The sequence below is a fragment of the Hypanus sabinus genome, chromosome 26 (genome assembly GCF_030144855.1).
Source record: "Hypanus sabinus isolate sHypSab1 chromosome 26, sHypSab1.hap1, whole genome shotgun sequence".
NCBI lineage: Eukaryota > Metazoa > Chordata > Chondrichthyes > Myliobatiformes > Dasyatidae > Hypanus > Hypanus sabinus.
Window position 1 is genome coordinate 48,160,217 of NC_082731.1, and position 17,979 is coordinate 48,178,195.

At 42.8% G+C, this 17,979-nt stretch overlaps 1 protein-coding gene across 3 annotated transcripts in view; it reads left to right on the top strand.

Annotated features, from left to right (window-relative positions):
- Positions 1–1,247: 1,247 nt before the first annotated feature.
- The window catches only part of LOC132381545 (tyrosine-protein kinase receptor UFO), a 175,344-nt gene continuing 158,612 nt past the window's right edge, over positions 1,248–17,979 (top strand). For all 3 annotated transcript variants that reach the window (XM_059951043.1, XM_059951044.1, XM_059951045.1), the window contains exon 1: positions 1,248–1,756. In XM_059951043.1, coding sequence (XP_059807026.1) covers positions 1,687–1,756 — 70 coding nt within the window. In that variant the 5' untranslated portion in view covers positions 1,248–1,686. The remainder of the gene's footprint in view (positions 1,757–17,979) is intronic.

The window sequence follows — 17,979 nt, forward strand, 5'->3', positions numbered from 1 at the left end:
TTCATCCCTCCCCCTCCTGGTTTCTGTCACCTTGTGTTTCTTTTGCCTCTCCCCCCCCCCCCACCTTTTAAATCTACTCCTGTTCTTTTTTTCTCCAGTCCTGCCAAAGGATCTTGCCTGAAATATCAGCTGTACTTTTTTCCATGGATGCTGTCTGGTCTGCTGAGTTCCTCCAGCATTTTGTACATTTTGCTCTGATAAATCTGAATGCGCGGTCAGTGCAACGGTGACACAAAAGACTCCAGAGGCTGGATTCTGGAAACAACATGCAGGAAGGGCACACTGCTTTGCAACTTTACAACCCATGTGCAACTCCAGCCACTACCTAAGGAGTTTGGATGTTCTCCTTGTGGGTTTCTTCCGGGTGCTCTGGTTGCCTCCCAAACCTACCAGTTGGTAGGTTAATTGACCGTTTTAAGTTGTCCGGTGATTAGGCTCAGGGGATTGTTGGGTGGCAAAGATCGAAGGGCCAGAAGAGCCAATTCCGCGCTGTTTCTCAATAAATAAATAAATCAATAGACTCAGCGGGTCAGGCAGCATCTGTGGAGAGAAAAGGACCCTCAATATTTTGGGTTGACAGCCTTTACCTGGACAGAAATGTATGTAATAAGTGATTATCAGAAAACGGGGAGATGCTGGAAATCTGAAATAGAAGCAGAAATTTAAGGACAAACGCAGAATGCGGGGGGGGGGGGGGGGGGGGGTGTGGGGCTCAGCAGGTTAGAATCACCTGACTCCTGATGAAGGGTTTCGGCCCGAAACGTCGTCACTACCTCCTCCCAAAGATGCTGTCTAGCCTGCTGAGTTCTGCCAGCATTTTGTGTTTTTATTTAGGTTAGAATCAGGCAGCGTTTGTTGAGAAAGAGTCAACCTTTCTGGTCCACTACGGCTGTGAATTGTGGACTTTTCCCCCCAGCATTTTCCGTTTTAACTCCAATATAAATGTGTGGTGGATGATGAAAGTTTACTGAGTTTGGGGAAGGGACTGTACCAGTCTAAATTCTGTGTTCGGATGCCTGCGTTCGTGAGCTGAAATACCACAACTGCCATATACCGATTTCTACCATAACAATCAATCCATTCTGGGTGGTGGGGAGTGGACTCTCTTGGTGCGGTTAGGGGCAGTCCTCTCACCGGAGAGGGGCGGGAGGTTGAATTGCTCGTTGAGCGATTCTTAAAACAAACCAAGCGTTGATGTTCAGAATCAGGAGTGGTTGAAACTCGTCAGAGGTCAGGTTGTAAAGGCCAGCAGGAGTGGAGCCTCAGGTTTTGGAATTCATTCGGGATATTTATCGCTTCTCGGTCTTTTGGCTAAAATCAGATTTTAAAAATGGGATATTTATCCAGCTTTTTCCGAGTACTCTGGGATCAGCTCTTCTAAATTTGCACAGATGCTGAACTGTTAACTTTTTAAAGAAAGTTGCAGCCTGACTTTTTGTTTGTTGGGTCCACCCATCTTTCCCCTCCCACACAAACTTCAGTGGGACGTAGTTCTCCGCTGGGGCGAGAGTTGTGCGGAGTCTCCGGCCGAAGGGACCCGCGCCACGTCCCGGAAAAATTTGGTGAAGTTTTGCCGGAATTGGAAGTAGAGGGACCTCAAGGAGCAGGGGCCGATGCGCGCCGTTTGCTGAATTGGACGGGGAGCCTTTATTCTCGTGAATTAAAGAGCCTGCGATCTGTAAGAGAATGCGAGCGGTGGGGCTGGTCTTGCTCTGCTTTTGGGTTGAGTCTCTGACCCAGACCGCCGATCCAGAAGGTGAGAATCCAGTAACCTCTCTCCCTCTATGAACTGTGATTGAAAGCGAGCCTGGAGTGTTTAAACCAGGGGCAGTCAAACCCCGTGAGCATATGTTATTTCTTACGGAAAATCTCCTTCCTCAATGGTCTCAGCAAAACAGAATTTCTAACCAAGAGACCCCTAATATCCTGTGCGTTCAGAGGGCCCCTTGAAGGGGCAGGGGGTGAAATGGGTGGCTGGTTAGTTTGTGGACTACAGGAGGTTAAGTGACCCTGGTTTCTATCGGTTGTGATTCATGTTTAGATTCTGTCGGGCTGTGGTCAAATTGGCAGGGTCCGTGTGTGTTTGGGTGTGTGAGATTTTAAAAAAATATATGATTGAAAGGTTCTGTGTGTGATTTTTTTTAGATCGCAAATTCTATATAGGAAAATACTCAACACAGCGTTTATTTGCATAAAGTGGAAATGTGGCGGCTGTAGTAGTGATAGGGATGGAAGTGGTTGGATTAGGGTTGCAAATTTCAGAAAAGGGTCTTCTACTGAGTGAGGTGTTGGTCCACTGTATAGACTGTAAGTGGTCCACTGGACAGATTGGCTACAAAATACAGCTCCACTAGATAGAATGAGGTATATCTGCAATGGTGAAACTGTCCCGAGGCAACAGATCCACTGAAAAACCAGTGGTGAAGTACAATTCCACTGGATAGGCAGCCAGTGGGTGCAGTCTGGGAGTACACTGTGTCCTCTGAAGATGCTGCTCCATCAACCTATTGACCCTGAGCCTGATGGGGCATTTAACCAACAGTGAAGGTTAGGAGCGATATGGGGCAAACATGTGCAAAATTGGGCATTTTAGTTGGCACAAGCTGGTTGGGCTGAAGGGCCTGTTTCTGAGCTGTATTCCTGTACTTAACGAGTAAAAGAGAAAACAGACCTGGTGACACCTGTGGAGAGAACAACACTGGTACCATTTTAGAGGTGAGCCTGTTGTTTGGTGACAATCACTTTCAATCTTCCTTTCTGACCTCTGCAACTATGAAATTTTGCTATTAAACCCCCCCCATGTGAAAAGAACATTGGACAACTTAGGATAAAAAAAACTTTTGTAAACAAGAAGGCATGGTATAAAGTCGTATCACGAACAGCAGCTCCCACAGCAGTGAGGAGCTAGATTAGTATCTGTTTACGGGAGGATTTGAATGTTCTGCTGGAAGTTTCAAGAAGTTTCAGAGCTTTCTGGGTCCCTGGGAATAGATCTGTGGAATGCGAGAGGTCACGATTAAATTCTGCATGAGAAATCATTCCATTGCTATTCATTCAGTGGATAACTCAATTTCAAGTAGAACAGTGAACACTACAGTGATAAAACTGATAATGCTGCTGCTTCACACAGAGGTCTGGGTTCGATCCTGACCTCCGGTGCTGTCTGTGCGGAGTTTGCACATTCCCATTGTGACTGCATATGTTTCCCTCAGGGGCACCTTTTTCATCCCCAATTGCAGAGACGTCTATGTTTTAACAGGTTAATTGCTATAGATTGCTGGTAGTGTGTTAATCAGGGGTAGGTTCTGAGGGCAGTAGTTGGGAATGTGGAGCAATTAATGCAGGCTTGTGTGTAGGGGCAGCCCATGCTCGATGGGACAAAGGACCTACTTCCATGATACATGACTCTGTTCAGACCATCACAACTCTGTGCCTTCACTTAAAGAATCCCCCAGATTGTCTGATGTCTTAATCTTGCCCCACAGCCCTTCAAACTCCAGCCTTTAAATCTTCTGCTTCCAGCACGCATGTAGAGTCCTACAGATTGCAAAAATGTTGCTGAAAAATGATCAGCAAAATGCAGCAGGAACTCTGCAGGTCAGGCAGTATCTATGGAAAGGTCAACATTTTGCACCAAGACCCTTTACTGTACCAGGATTTTTTCCAGTTAAATCCATACTTCCAAGTCTTCTCTTACTATTACAGTTGTTGTCTTCCAAAACCCTTCTTGGCTTTAAATACAGCATGGAATGCTTTCTAAATAAACAGTCAGCTCCTCAATGGCCTCAACATCAAATTGGACTGTACTGAGAGATTTTGTGCTAGCAATTAGTACATTAATAAATCTAAAGGAAAGATTTAAATGGGAAAGATGTAAATAGGTTTGAAAGAGTACAGAGAAAATTTACAAGGATGTTGCCAGTTCTGGTGGGCCTGAATTACAAGGGAAGATTGAATAGGTTAGGACTTTATTCCTTAGAACATCAAAGATTGAAGGCAGATTTGATAGAGGTATACTAAATTGAGGGGTATAGATAGGGTAAATGCAAGCAGTCTTTTTCCATTGAGGTTGGGTGGGACAGCAATCAGAGGTCATGGGTTAAGGATGAAAGGTGAAAAGTTTAAGGGGAAGATGAAGGAAAATTTCTTCACTCGGGTTGTGAGAATGTACAATAAATTTCCAGTACAAGTGGTGCTTGCGAGCTCAATTTCAATGTTTAAGCAAAGTTTGTATAGGTACGTGGATGGTAAGGATATGGAGGGCTATGGTCGGGGTACAGGTCGATGGGAGTAGGCAGTTTAAATGGTTTCAGCATAGACTTGATAGGCTGAAGGGCCTGTTTCTGTGCTGTACTTTTCTATCACTCTAAAAACTTAATAAACAAATCAATAAATTATTATTTCGTACATGGAGTTAATTAATCAGCTGGATCCTTTGCTGGAATTTGATGGTTATGTCCAATCAGCAAAGTACCCAGTAGTTGGCCTTTGAACTGTTCACTGCTGGCAGTGATTGCAACACACTGCTCAGGATTACACTCAGTACGGAAGTTCCCCTTGTCTTGCTGTTGTCAACAGTTTTTGTACTTTGATGAGAACACATTGTAGCATTGTACCCTTCTGATCAGTGCCTGGAATCGTAGGGTTTCAGCCAGTCCTTCAGGGTGAAAATAGTAAACGTGGCCCTTTCCAAAGATATATTTTGTTCCTACTAAGTAAATTTATTATCAAAGTACACAGATGTCACCACGTACTACTCTGAGATAGATTTTCTTTCAGGCATTCACAGTAGAACAAAGAAACACGATATAGAGTTAATGAAAAACTGCACACAAAGACAGACAAAAATGTGCAAATAGATGCTTCTGAGAACATGAGTTGTAGAGTCCTTGAAAGTGAGCCATAGGTTGTGGAAGCAGTTCAGAGTTGAGGTGAGTTAAGTTACTTATGCTAGTTCAGGAATGTGAAGTTATTCAATGGTTTAAGATCCTATAAGAAGTAGTGGATACAGCCCATTCCATCATGGGTAAAGCCCTTCCACCATTGAGCACATCTACGTGAAATGCTGTCACCGGAAAGCAGCACCCATCATCAGGGACACCTGCCACCCAGGATATGTTCTCTTCTCATTGTTGCCATCGGGAAGAAGTACAGGAGCTTCAGGACTCACACCATCAGGTTCACAAACGGTTATCGATTCTCAGCCACCAGGTTCTTGAACCAGAGCGGATAACTTCACTTGCCCCGTCACTGAAATGTTCCCACAAACAATGGATTCACTTTCAAAGACTCTTCATTTCATGTTTTCAAAATTTATTGCTTATTCATTTATGATTATAATTTCCTCTTTTTGTATTTGAGAAGTTTGTTGTCTTTTGCACCCTAGTTGAGTGATCTTTCATCAAGTCTGTTATGGTTATTCTGTAGATTTATTGAGTGTGCCCATGAGAAAATGAATCTCAAGTTGTATATGGTGTATTATATGCACTTTGATACTAAAATTTGCTTTGAACTTTGATGTTTGAGGGGTAATAGTTGTTCCTGAACCTGGTGGTGTAGGACCTGAGGCTCCTGTGCCTCCTGCCCAATGGCAACAGCAAGAAGAGGGGCATGGGCTAAACGGTGAGGGGCCCCAATGATGGATGTTGCTTTCCTGAGCCACAGCTCCTTGTAACATGAAATTTTATTGCATAAATTCTGAAAGATTTTGTACTTTCAATTAATAAATTAATTAAAAAATAAGTAAATAGATCAATAATGTTTTGTACTTGTTTTCTCTTTAATGGCCAAAATATGGAATAGGAATGACTTTGCACTTGCAATTATTAAATTCATAAATAAATTCTTAAAGTGATAAATAAATAAATTAATACTTTATATTTGCAAAAGTGAGCCAATAAATAAATCAATACTTTGGTACCTGCAAGTTGTTAAATATATTTGTAAATGTATTTATTTCTTTATGTTTTGATTGATAAGTTAGTATCTACTCTTAGTATTAACAAGTCATTTCCTCTTTGATATCAACACAAAATTGGAATATATTGAGAAAAATTATGGAAGCGATTATTTATAAATAATTTTATTGTTGAATTAAATTATTAATTTATCAATACATTAATAAATACTTTATTAATACATGAATAAATGTCAAAATTAATGGGGAATTATATACTTGCAATTAATGAATGATTTTCTCTTTGGCTGGAGCATGACATTGGATTAAATGCACTGAAGAACAGACTGCTTCCCTCACTTGAGTGGTAGCAACGAAGGGAGTGTGTTGGGATACAGGAGAGCAGCTCAGTCACCAGACCTGAATAGCATCAAACTTTACCAAGAGTAAACATGTCAATCAGATGGAAGAAGGCGTTAATGATGCAGATACTGGTGTAAGTTGCAAGCTTGTATTTGTACGCCACTGCTTTACAGCAGGAATGCAGCAACTGTTTAAATACAAAAAGAAACAAGAGAAGGACAAGGTGGCATCGTTACCACTGCTTCTTCATGGCTCTCTGTGCTCAGTTGGCAGAATCAGATTTAGTCTCACAGACATATGTCGTGAAATTTGTTTTGTGACAGCAAAGCAGTGCAATAAATATGTTATAAATTGCGATAATATACATATGTAAATGCTATAAATTACATATATTCTGTTCCTCAGCATTGGTGTTTCCTACCATGCAGTTAAGATGTTCTCTACTGAGCGTATATAGAAGTTTGTCCAAGAGTTTGGTGACGGACTGATTCTGTGCCAACTTCAGAGAAAGTGAGGTGCTCTCGTGCCTTCGCAATGACACGTTTGTGCTGGGACAGATCCTCAGAAATGTTAACAACAAGGAATTTGGAGCTACTGACCCTCTGATAGGGACCAGATCATAGAATTCCAGTTTCCTCATCCTGTCGTCAATAATCAACTCCACAGTGTTGTTGACTTTAAGTGAAAGGTTCCAATCTCCCTCCTATATGCTGATTCAGTCACAAACTGTGGTAACATAAACAAATGTACATATGACATAGGAGCTGTACTGAGTCTCAAATTTAGAAATAAAAACTGAGTAGATTAGGGGCAAAGCTCACAGCCATTGTGGATGAGATGTTGCAAATTGGTGTGTGACAGAAATCTTTCTATACACCTCAGGCACCCTGTCTGAAAACCCTGTATACCTCACCCAGGCCGTCCGACACGACACCCACTATAAACCTCACCCACCCTGGCCGATACCCCCTATAAACCTCACCCATCCTATCTGATACCCCCATACACCTCATGCATCCTGTCCGACACCCCCTATAAACCTTACCCACCCTGTCCGACACCCCCTATAAACTTCACCCACCCTGTCTGACAGCCCCTATACCCCTCACCCATCCTGTCCCACACCCCCATACACCTCACCCACCCTGTCTGACACCTCTTGCACCATCTGTTGAAGGGTCTGTGGATCCATGAAAGGCCTCATCACCCACAGACCAGAGTGGAAGGAAGTTATTGAGATGGTATTTGTCAGTTGCTCTGTGTAGGTGCAGTCATGGTTGTGTCTGATCCTATGGTGTTTCACCCCACTAAAGGTGACCCTAGTCTTGATGCTGTGGTAACAATGAGGGGCAAAGTTGCTGAGTTGGAGTCAAATCCTTTCACACCACCTGGAAGAGATCCTTGTTTTCTGAGTAATTCCGGCCCCATTCATCGTAGAAATTCAGAGCAGAGAGATATTCTGGAATGGATGAAGAACTGTCTTATTCTTTGTCCTTGATACAATTGGACCACTATAAGCACTGGTCTTTGTGAGGATCTTTTGCCACTCTCCTTGAGCCTGTATATGGATTGTCAAGCCATTGAACTGTTGAAGGCATCATGCCAAGTCCTGTCCTTTGCCCAGAGTGATGTCTTAATGCCTAACAGTTGTGCTCAAGGCTTAGACTCGTAGTTCACTCAGCACAGTTCAAAGGGTCTGAGGGATATTTCTCCTGTGTCTGGGCACCAATTCAATTGCTGTTCACACTCTCTGTCAGTGTCATGGTGTGCACTCATGGGACTGGTCCCAAGTGCAGAAAAATGGCAGAATTCCTATAAAGAGGTTAAGACATAGGAATACCAGCAGAGCCCTGGAGGAACGACTGAGCAACTCTGTGAGACAAATCATTCTGTCGAACACAATGACTCTGCTAAGGATCTAAAGAGAGTCCTTTTTAAATAATCATTGATTGCCAGAAACAAATGCCAGTTGCAATTAACTTGACAGGATTAAACTGAAAGTACAAGAGTTTAACAGCCCTAGTTAAGGTGATGGATAGCAAATGGTGTTTTGAAAGCTAGAAGATCAACGTTCTCTGGCAAGCCACAGAGGACTCCAGGACTCATGACAGTCAGGGACTTCTTGCCCTATATGTGGATGAAGCCATGGTTCCAGCATTGGACCCAGGTGTGAGCAAGTCTTCAGAATAACCTGTCAGGAGCTGGCTCATTCTGAAAACATCTGTTCTGCATAGGGGAGAAATGAAAGATTGTCTTCTAGAAGGAGAAATGAAAGATTGTCTTTCAGCATTTATGTGGAGCTTCTTACAACCTCTGAAAGTCTTATATCTCAAATAGAAGATAGAACAATACAGAAAATTCAACCCACAATGTCTGCACTAAGCATAATGCTGGATTAAACAACATCTCTTCTGTTTGCGTGTGATCCATGTCCCTTCATCTCCTGTATGTTCATGTGCCTATCTAAAAGCCTCTTAAATGCCAGTATTGTAACATCTTCCATCACTACCCCTGGCAGCACATTTCATGTACCCACATTTTATATAAAAGTATCTTGCCCCATACATCTCTTTTAAACTTCTCCCTCTCACCTTAAGTTAATTTCCTCTAGTCCTTGACATGTAATTTCTGGCTGTTGAAATACTGGGGACTTGTCTTTGTTGAAAAACAGAAAAAGGTCACACACAGCAATATTCCACAGGAAAGGCTATAGATGGTCGATCTGTGAAAGGGTCTTGGATATGGAACATTTGCTCTGGGGAGGGGTGGCAGAAGTATGATAGAAGTATGCGTAGGTGAACATTTTGGGTCCAGTGACCATAATATTGTTAGTTTCATGGATCAAGATAAGTCTGGTCCTTGAGTTGAGGTTCTAAATTGGAGAAGGGCCAATTTTGTGGAAAAGAGAAAGGATCTAGGAAGAGTGGATTGGGATAAGTTGTTTTCTGGCAAGGATGTGTTCAGTAAGTGGAAGGCCTTTAAAGGCAGAGTTTTGAGAGTGCAGAGTTTAAAGGATTAAAGGCAAAGTTAACAAGCATAGGGAACCTTGGTTTTCAAGGGATATTGGCACTCTGGTTAAGAAAATGAGAGAAGTGTATAGTAGGTATAGGCAACAAGGAAAATATGAGGTACTTGAAGAGTATAGAAAACATAAGAAAATACTAAATCAGGAAGGCAGATAATATGAAGGTAAACCCGAAGGGTTTCTGTAAGTATATTAAGAGTAAAAGGATAATAAGGGACAAAATTGGTCCCCTGGAAGATCAGAGTGGTCATCTATGTGTGTTTTTTTGCATCAGTATTTACACAGGAAACTGGCATAGCGTATATGGAAGGAAGGGAAATAAGCAGTAGTGTCATGGAACATATAGAGATTAAAGAGGAGGAGGTGCTTGCTGCCTTACAGTGAATCAAGGTAGATAAATCCCCCGGGCTTGACATGATATTTCCTTGGACCTTGAGAGAGATTTAGTGTAGAAATTGCAGGGGCCCTGTCAGAAATATTTAAAATGTCCTTAGCCATAGTTGCGGTGCCGGAAGATTGGAGGGTAGCTCATGTTGTTCTGTTGTTTTAAAAAAAAGGCTTCAAAAGTAAACCAGGTAATTACAGGCTGGTGAGCCTGACATCAGTAGTAGGTAAATTATTGAAAGGTGTTGTGAGAGATTGGATATATAAATATTTGGACAGCCAAGGGCTTATTAAGGATAGTCAACATGGCTTTCGGCATGGTAGATTGTGTTTAACGAATCTTGTAGAGTTTTTCGAGGAGGTTACCAAGAAAGTAGATGAAGGAAAGGCTGTGGATGTTGTCTACATGGACTTTAGTAAGGCCTTTGACAAGGTCCCACATGGGAGGTGAGTTCAGAAGGTTCAGACACTTGGTATCCATGCAGCGGTTGTAAACTGGATTTGAAGTTGGCTGTGTGGGAGAAGACAGAGTGGTAGTGGATGATTGCTTCTCAGACTGGAGGCCTGTGATTAGTGGTATGCCTCAGGGATCTGTGCTGGGACCATTGTTATCAATGATCTAGATGATAATGTGGTAAATTGGATCAGCAAGTTTGCTGATGACATTAAGATTGGAGGCGTTGTGGACAGCGAGGAAGGCTATCAAAGCTTGCAGAAGGATCTGGACCGACTGGAAAAATGGGCTGAAAAATGGCAGATGGAATTTAATGCAGACAAGTGTGAGGTGTTGCATTTTGGAAGGACAAATCAAGGTAGGATATACACAGTAAATGGTAGGGCACTGAGGAGTGTGGAGGGACAAAGGGATCTGTGAGTTTATATACATAATTCCTGAAAGTGAATCTTGGAATTCTCTGCCACAGGAAACAGTTGAGGCCAGTTCGTTGGCTATATTTAAGAGGAAGTTAGATATGGCCCTTGTGGCTGAAGGGATCAGGGAGTATGGAGAGAAGGAAGGTACAGGGTTCTGAGTTGGATGATCAGCCATGATCATACTGAATGGCGGTGCAGGCTTGAAGGGCCGAAGTGGCATCACAGGTAGAAAGGGTTGTAAAGAAGGCTTTTGGCATCCTGACATTCATAAATCAAAGTACTGAGTACAGTATAGGATTTCGGATGTTATGGTGAGGCATTGGTGAGGCCAATTTTGGAGTATTCTGTGCAGTTCTGGTCACCTAACCATAGGAAGGATGTCAGTAAGATTGAAAGAGTGCAGAGAAGATTCACTAGGATGTTCCCAGGTCTTCAGGAGTTGAGTTAGATGAAAGATTGAACAGGTTAGGACTTTATTCCTTGGAACGTAGAAGAATGAGGGGGGAATTTGATAGAGGTTTAAAAAATTATGAGGGGTATATTCAGCATGAATGCGAGTAGGCTCTTTCCACTTAGATTAGGAGAGATATATACGAGAGGCATGGCTTTAGGGTGAAAGGGGAAAGGTTTAGGGGGAATTTCTTCACTCGGAGAGTGGTGGGAGTGTTGAATGAGCTGCCACCTGACGTGGTAAATGTGGGCTCACTCTTAAGTTTTAAGAATAAATTGGATGGATACATGGATGGGAGAGGTCTGGAGGGTTATGGACTGGGTGCAGGTCAATGGGACTAGGGGAATAAAGTTTTGGCACAGACCAGAAGGGCCGAATGGCCTGTCTTCTGTGCTGTAGTGTTCTATGGGTGGAGTTGGTGCTGGGGCTGAAGGCTGATAAGTTAAGACAGATAAGGAGAGCAAAAGGGAGCAGATGGAGTCTCTGGGATTTTGATGCAAAATGCTCAGACCTCTGTCGCTGTCTTCATCCTTCCCATTCGCAGCTGACTCCATTTGCCTTTTGCTGAGTTCCTCCAGCAACTTGGAGGCCAATTCTCTGGATGCTTTCAAGAAGGAGCTAGATAGATATCTGATGGATAGGGGAATCAAGGGATATGGGGACAAGGCAGGGACTGGGTAGTGAATGATCAGCCATGATCTCAAAATGGCGGTGCAGACTCAAGGGGCCGAATGGTTTACTTCTGCACCTATTGTCTATTGTTTATAACTTGTTTTTATTTTTGCCCAGTATTCCAGTGTCAATAGCTTTTTGCGTCTCAATTCCTTTTCTCTCAATTCCAGAGTGGTAGAACATGGAAAAAGGCTTTCAGCCTGTACTTGTCTACAAGATACGTTTAATATAGCTATATAAGCTATATTCTATATAAAGATGAGCATTTGATGGCTCTGGGCCTGTAGTCACTGGAGTTTAACAGGATGAGTGGGAAATCTCTTAGAAACCCATCAAATGTTGAAAGGCCTCGACAGAGTGGACATGGAGTGGATGTTTCCTGTAGTGGGGGAATCTAGGAGCAAAGGGCCATCCATTTAGAACAAAGATAAGGAGGAATTTCTTCAGCCAGAGAGTGGTGGATCTGTGGAATTCATCGGCACAGATGGCTGTGGAGGTCGTCATTGAGTACACTTAAAGCAAAGGTTGACAGGTTCTTGATTAGTCAGGATGTCAAAGGTTACGGGGTGAAGGCAGGAGAATGGGGTGAGAGGGATAATAAATCAGCAGATTCGATGGGCTGAATGGCCTAATTTTGATTCTTTGTCTTATGGTTTAGCTAATCCCATGTTGCAGCACTTGGTCTATTTCCCTCGAAACTCCTGTCATTTATATAGCTGTGCACACATATCTAATGTAGCTACCACAAACACTTTGTCTGGCAGCCGGCACCTACCACGTGCTATGTAATAATGTTGCCCCTCACATTCTCTTTCACTTCTAATGAGAAGGTGGGGGTGTGGGATGACTAAAAGCTGATACTCCTTGTGCTTCTCCCCCTCCTCCCACCTTTTCACTTCTGCTTCTGCTGTCTTCCTTTCCAACCCCGATGAAGGGTCTTGGTCCGAAATGTGAACTGTTTATTCCTCTCTATAGATGTTGCCTGAGCTGCTGAGTTCCTCCAGCATTTTGTGTGTGTAGCCTATTCCTCACTTTACCAGAGAGGGCTGGGCAGTGCTTTCAAAGCTTCTCTGTACAAGAAATTCTCTGTAACTCTCAACTAAGTCTCAAGGGCAGCCTTTGCTATTTCCTGGCCGTGTCAGGCAGAGCAATAATTTCAAAACCTGGACCTCTCATTATGATACAGCAACAATGGTGTGCATTTATATAGTGCCATTGGCACTGGCTGCGTTAGATAACCTCAGTGTCCCTGTTGGACTGGAGGGGGCAGGTTTTCTCAGAGATGGGTTGGAAGCTGGAGAGAAGGGAAGAGCGCATGCATAAGTTTAAATTGGGGGAATGCTGGGCAGTGCAGCTCCGAGGGCCAAAAGGGCCGATTCTATGCTGTATCCCGATAAATAAAAACAAAAATAAATATAAATAAATAAACAAACTAATGCAATAACAAAGGAGGGGGTGTTGCACTCTAGGCCAGAGTAGGTGCAAAGCAAATTCAGAGGTTTGATTGACTGTAGAAGTAGAGAGGAATTTGTTATTCACTGTTCACAGTAAATTCATAGTTCCGAGTAAATATATTACAAAGTATCATCTACTCCTTGAGATTGATTTTCTTACAGACTTTCACAATAGGACAAAGAACTACAATAGAATCAATGAAAAACTACACACAAAGACTGACAAACAACCAATGTGTAAAAGAAGACAAACTGTGCAAAAAATATTAATAAATAAGTATTACTTTGAATATCAGTTGTAGAGTCCTTGAAAGTTAGTCCATAGGTTGTGGAATCAGTTCAGTGCTGAGGTGAATGAAGTTATCCATGCTGCCATGAGAGTGGGCAAAGAAGTGGCAGACGGAATACAGGGTTGGGAAGTGTACGGTCATGCACTTTGTTAGAAGGAATGAAAGAGAATGGAGAATTTTCTAAATGGAGAGAAAATTCCAAAATCTGAGGTGCAGGGAGACTTGGGACAAGGTTCATTTGCAGGTTGAGTCCGTGGTGAGGAAGGCAATTGCAATATTTGCATTCATTTCATAAGGACTGGAATATAAAAGCAAGGATGCAATGTTGAGGCTTTATAATGCACTGGTGAGGCCTCACTTGGAATATTGTGAGCTAATAAACACGTACAAACAAGCTGGATGAACTCAGCAGGTTGGGCAGCATCTGTTGAAATGAGCAGTCAACGTTTCGGGCCGAGACCCTTCGTCAGGACTGAAATATTGTGAGCAGTTTTGGGCCCCTTATCTAAGAACTGATGTGCTGACATTGGAGAGGGTTCAAAGGAGGTTCATGAAAATTTTTCCAGGATTGGAAGGCTTACTCCATGAAGAGTGTTTCATGGCTCTCGGTTTCTGCCCACTGGAATTCAGAAGAATAAGGGGTGACCTCAATAAAACTATTGAATGGTGAAAAGCCTCGATAGAGTGGATATGTAGAGGATTTTTTCCTATGGTGGGGGAGTCCAAGACCAGAGGACATAGCCTCAGAATAGAGGGGCGTCCTTTTAGAATGGAGATGAGGAGGAATTTCTTTAGCCAGAGAGTGTTGAATCTGTGGAATTTGTTGCCACTGGCCTAGTCATATATTTAAGGCTGAGATTGTTAGATTCTTGATTAGTCAGGGCATGAAGGGACACAGGAAGAAGGCAAGAGATTGGGGCTGAGAGGGAAAATGGATCAGTCATGATGAAATGTCAGTGCAGACAATGGGCCAAATGGACCTAATCCTGCTCTTGTGTGCTTGTAGTTTTATGGTTCAGAAAGTTGATAGCTGAGGGGTAATAACTGTTCCTGAACCTGGTGGTGGTGTGAGATTTGAGCGTACAGATTAAATATATAAAATCAAAGTGTTAAATTTTTAACAATGTATCGGCATTGATGTCAATTGTATTATATATCTGGGGGCTCTGTGTATTTATCAGTTTTCTACAGGGATCTCTCCTGCTCAGAATGGGAATTACTATTCCTAAAAACAAATCACTTCTGCGAGAGAGCATAGTCTTAGAATGAGAGGTGAAAGATTTAAAAAGCTCCTGAAGGGTATCTTCTTCATGCAGAGGCTGGAGCTCCCATGGAATGAGCTGACAAAGGAAGTGGTTGAGGCAGGTACAGTAACAACATTCAAAAGACGTATGGATAAGGACAGGGACAGGAAGGGTTTAGCTAAATGTGGGCAAATGGGATGAGCTTGGTGGGTCAGCATGGGTAAGTTGGGCTCAGGGGCTTTTTTTGAGTTCTGTGACTCCATGAACCTGGAGCAGGCACTGAATAGATTAAACTGCCTGTGTTGCTGAAGAATGGGGATAGTTACACAGACATCTCTATTAAGCTTTAACATGTAGACAAGGGGCAGTCTACTTCATCAATAGAACATCACTATCTGTACTGGGCAGTATGCTGCAGACCCAGTTCTCTAATTGGTACACACTCAGTTGCTGCTTTGTTAGGGGACGTCTCCAAATGAGAGACTGACATTGACTTGAAACACATCCTTTCATGGTTCATGGCCCAGCAGTGGGATAGATCTTAATTACCTTCTTGGTTCTGCAAGATAACCTCTCTGACCCCTCCCCTAGTCTGCTTTTAGTTTCTCAGAATAATTCCTTTGGAACACTGCTCCCGGCATCCTCACCCTTCAGTTCCGTGGGTTGTGTGCATGTTGAACCTCCAGGAACATTACCTTCAACTGGTGTTGCAAAGAGAAAATAAATCCTTGCATTGTGAATTTGTTTTCACTTTGGAGCACTTGTTGAGGGAATTAAATCAGTGTTAAGCTAATATGAGAGAATTAAATAAGTGAAAATCAAGGACAAAATTCAGATTATTGTCCTTTACACAAATACATAAATTATGGATCACTACAACACAAAAACAGGCCATTTGGCCCAACTAGTCCATGCTGAACTATCTATTCTGCCCAATCCCATCGACCAACACCTGGACCATAGCTTTTCATACCCCTCTTAACCACATACTTATCCAAATTTTTCTTAGATGTTGAAATTGACCCCACTTGTGCTGGCAGCTGTTCCACACTCTCACCACCCACTGAGTGAAGAGGTTCCCCTTAAACATTTCATACATGCACATCTACAATGAAAAGTAACATCATAGGCACATAACATTAGAAAAGCAGCATTTTCAGGAAAAAAAAACAATTAAATAATAAATTAAAGTATCTTTACAGTAAAGAACACAATTAGAATAAAAATAAGCAATGTCCATTTTAGTGCAAAGTGGTCGTGGTGACCTGGGCTGTGCCAATCATTACAAGATCCAAATGACTGCTCTTGAAACTGGTGGTGTGGGACTTCAGGCTTCTGTGCCTCTTGCCTGATGGTAGCTGGGAGAAGATGTTTAAGGGGAGTGAGGATGACTGGAGGAATTGAATCAGCCCATGATTGAATGGCGGAGCAGACTTGATGGGCCAAATGGCATACTTCTACTCCTATATCTTATGGTCTTAAGATGGCTTGTCCTGAATGGTGGGGATCTTTGACGATAGATATTTTCTTATTGACTTGGTCCCTACTGTAGATAGTATTGATGGAGGGGGTGTGCCTGTGATGTATTGGCCAAGGGCAGGGGTGTCAAACTCATTTTAGGTCACGGGCCGGATTGGGCAAAATGCAGCTTCATGCGGGCCGGATCAGTCGGGCGCGTGCGAACGCAGCTTTCATTGCCTCCCGTTTTTTCAGCCTGTTCTCGTGTGTCTCAGTCTTTGCTATAACTACAAAGCGTTTCACTTCACAAATTCCGTTTCTTATGAAGAAGACTGCTGACCAAGCATTATTTTTATGATTGGTATTAACTTACAATCATAGGCTTCATATCGCCGGGCCATTAATAATTAAAATAATAGATCTATCTAAAATGATCTCGCGGGCCGGATATAATTGTACGCCGGGCCTTGAGTTTGACACCTATGGCCAAGGGCCACTACTCTCTGTAGCTTCTTACAGTCCTGCACATTCAAATTTCTGTACCAGACCATGATGGAGTCAAAGGTACTCCTTGTATGAGTTTGTTAGACAGTTTGGTGACAAACCGAACCTCCTTAATCTTCTTAAGAAAGTAAAGATGCTGGCGTTGGGGTTGCTGTGCTGATAAGGTGTGAGGTGGTAGAGTGGAAAGGACTCATGAGGAACATTTCAGATTAATTTATCACAGGTACATGGAAACATGCAGTGAAATGTATCATTTGTGTTGGCAATCAACACATGTATGGATGTACTGGCGGCAGCTTGCAAGTCTTGCTGCACCTTCCAGCGCCAATATAATATGGCCAACGTACTTGTCAGAGCAACACAGAACACACCAACTGGCTAAGCAACAGCAGTGGCTAACAGCCCAATCCTCCCTCTCTCCCTCCCTCCCACCCATCCATCCACACACATACACAGCCCCCTAACCTCAGGACAGGTCATCTTCGGCCTCTAGCCTCCAGCAGATTCGCTGGACCAGTATAGACCACACTGTCTAGATTTTGGCCGGAAATTACAACTCTCCATTTCCCTCTACAGATACTGCTTAATGCTCTGAACTCTTTGAGCAGTTTGTTTTTTGCTCTGGACTAGCCTGTTTCTAGGCTGTAGTGGTATAGGATTGGAGAAAGTGTTTTAACAATTTGGGTGGTGATAGAGTGTAGATGGGTGACAAATAGTTTGAACTGGGATTCAGTGGCGCATTTCCCGAGGAATATGTCCAACTAACAGCTGGCAGTGCTGTCTTCACTGCCTCCTCCATCCCTGAATGTGGTAAAGGAACTTGCTAAAGTGCCCAGACATTGCACTCACCATTATTACCCAGTTCCTCATTTCTGGCGTGTGCCAGGGTTCCACATCAAGTCAAACAGCTGGTTTGTTACTGTCTGTGGAAACTCTGACTTCAGATGTCCAAACCAGTCCAAGTGACAGCTGACACCTCCAATGGCTAATGAACCTCTTTATTTTGGACCTGTTCTAGGTTTCAAGTGAAGGAACTTGGAATTCAGTTCTTGGGATCAATTTTTTTTGTTGTTTTTATTTTGCAACACTTCAGAAAGTTGAGGTCTAGATGATATATCCAACAGCACTACCATTGCTTGGCTCTACACTCACACTAGTGGTTAAGTAGGAGCTTTGGATTAAATAAACTACGCATGCCTTTCATCTTGGGACTTATTAAAGCTTTATGATCGCAGTTCACAAAAGACTGAGGCTCCAGAGTTGGACGTGTTCAAATCCCCAGTCTAAACTTAGGAATTTGAAGTAACCCTTTGTCCAAACGACCTAATGTTCACTCGAGCCTCTGAAAAGATTCGGAGTAAAGAA